This window comes from Rhagoletis pomonella, unplaced genomic scaffold (genome assembly GCF_013731165.1).
Source record: "Rhagoletis pomonella isolate Grant_MI unplaced genomic scaffold, Rhpom_1.0 Rhpom_scaffold_00013, whole genome shotgun sequence".
Lineage (NCBI taxonomy): Eukaryota > Metazoa > Arthropoda > Insecta > Diptera > Tephritidae > Rhagoletis > Rhagoletis pomonella.
Window position 1 is genome coordinate 23,873,803 of NW_023458567.1, and position 958 is coordinate 23,874,760.

Genomic DNA, 958 nt, shown 5'->3' on the forward strand with positions numbered 1-958 from the left:
CGGAAAGCGAGATATTCTGCAAAACTCTTTTATTTAGAATAGTAGGATTGCGGAAAGAGAAAAAACTCGTGCGGAAATATAATTTAGGATTGGGCTGTATATTAAGAGAGCCAATGTGGCGAAAAATCAATTTAGCTCGTTTACAAAAAGTATAATCAACTAGGTCCGAATCGCGGAATTCGATATCAAACGTAACTCTTATGGAGGACACGGCATTCGATAGCATGGGCACTTTATTCGATTCGATTCAAAACGAGTAATCATTTGATCACGAATGCCGCGATTGGGGCCCTGTTTTTGCGATCGATTACGCCGACACACAAAAAAAAAAATAAAGGAAAAAATAGCAAAAAAAATTGTAATTTTCTCAATTGACTCAAAATTCAGGACGCTTACGAGTCAAACGGACTTCAGATTCGGATTCAGCGGGTTGAAGTACATGTCGGTAGGTGGGTCTGGTTAAAAGCACACGTCACTGTTTTTTACGTGCCAGTGTAATTCATGCACCTTTAACGTTTTCAGCACTAAATAAGTACTGCTGTCATGGATGTATTCCATCTTTAAACCAAAGTACAAATGAATTACAGGTTTATTCATAATTATTACTCTTAGTAGCAGATAAACATATTCCATGCGATTTTACATGCCCACTTAATCCAGCGAACTGCGCAAATCGTTTTCCACAAATTTTGCATACAAATTTCTTTTTATCATGAACGTGTTTGTGTTGACGAAGTAGTTTCCGACTTGTAAATCCTTTATTACAGACGTCACATATTTTGTCCCGCACGTTCCGATGAACGGCCATATGCTCTCTAAGGTTACGGTTATTATAAAATGCCTTTGGACAAATTGTACACTTAACACCAGGACCACGATTTTCGTGTCGCAACATATGCTCTTTAAATTCCCGTCGCATTTGGTATCTCTTGCCGCAAATATCGCAAACGTGCGGCTT

At 38.5% G+C, this 958-nt stretch overlaps 1 protein-coding gene across 1 annotated transcript; it reads right to left on the reverse strand.

The window, feature by feature from the left end:
• Positions 1 to 381: 381 nt before the first annotated feature.
• Positions 382 to 952, reverse strand: LOC118749021 (gastrula zinc finger protein XlCGF8.2DB-like). The gene has a single exon (XM_036483822.1). The coding sequence runs from the start codon at positions 917 to 919 to the stop codon at positions 590 to 592; it is 330 nt and encodes a 109-aa protein (XP_036339715.1). The 5' UTR covers positions 920 to 952; the 3' UTR covers positions 382 to 589.
• Between the last annotated feature and the right edge of the window lie 6 nt (positions 953 to 958).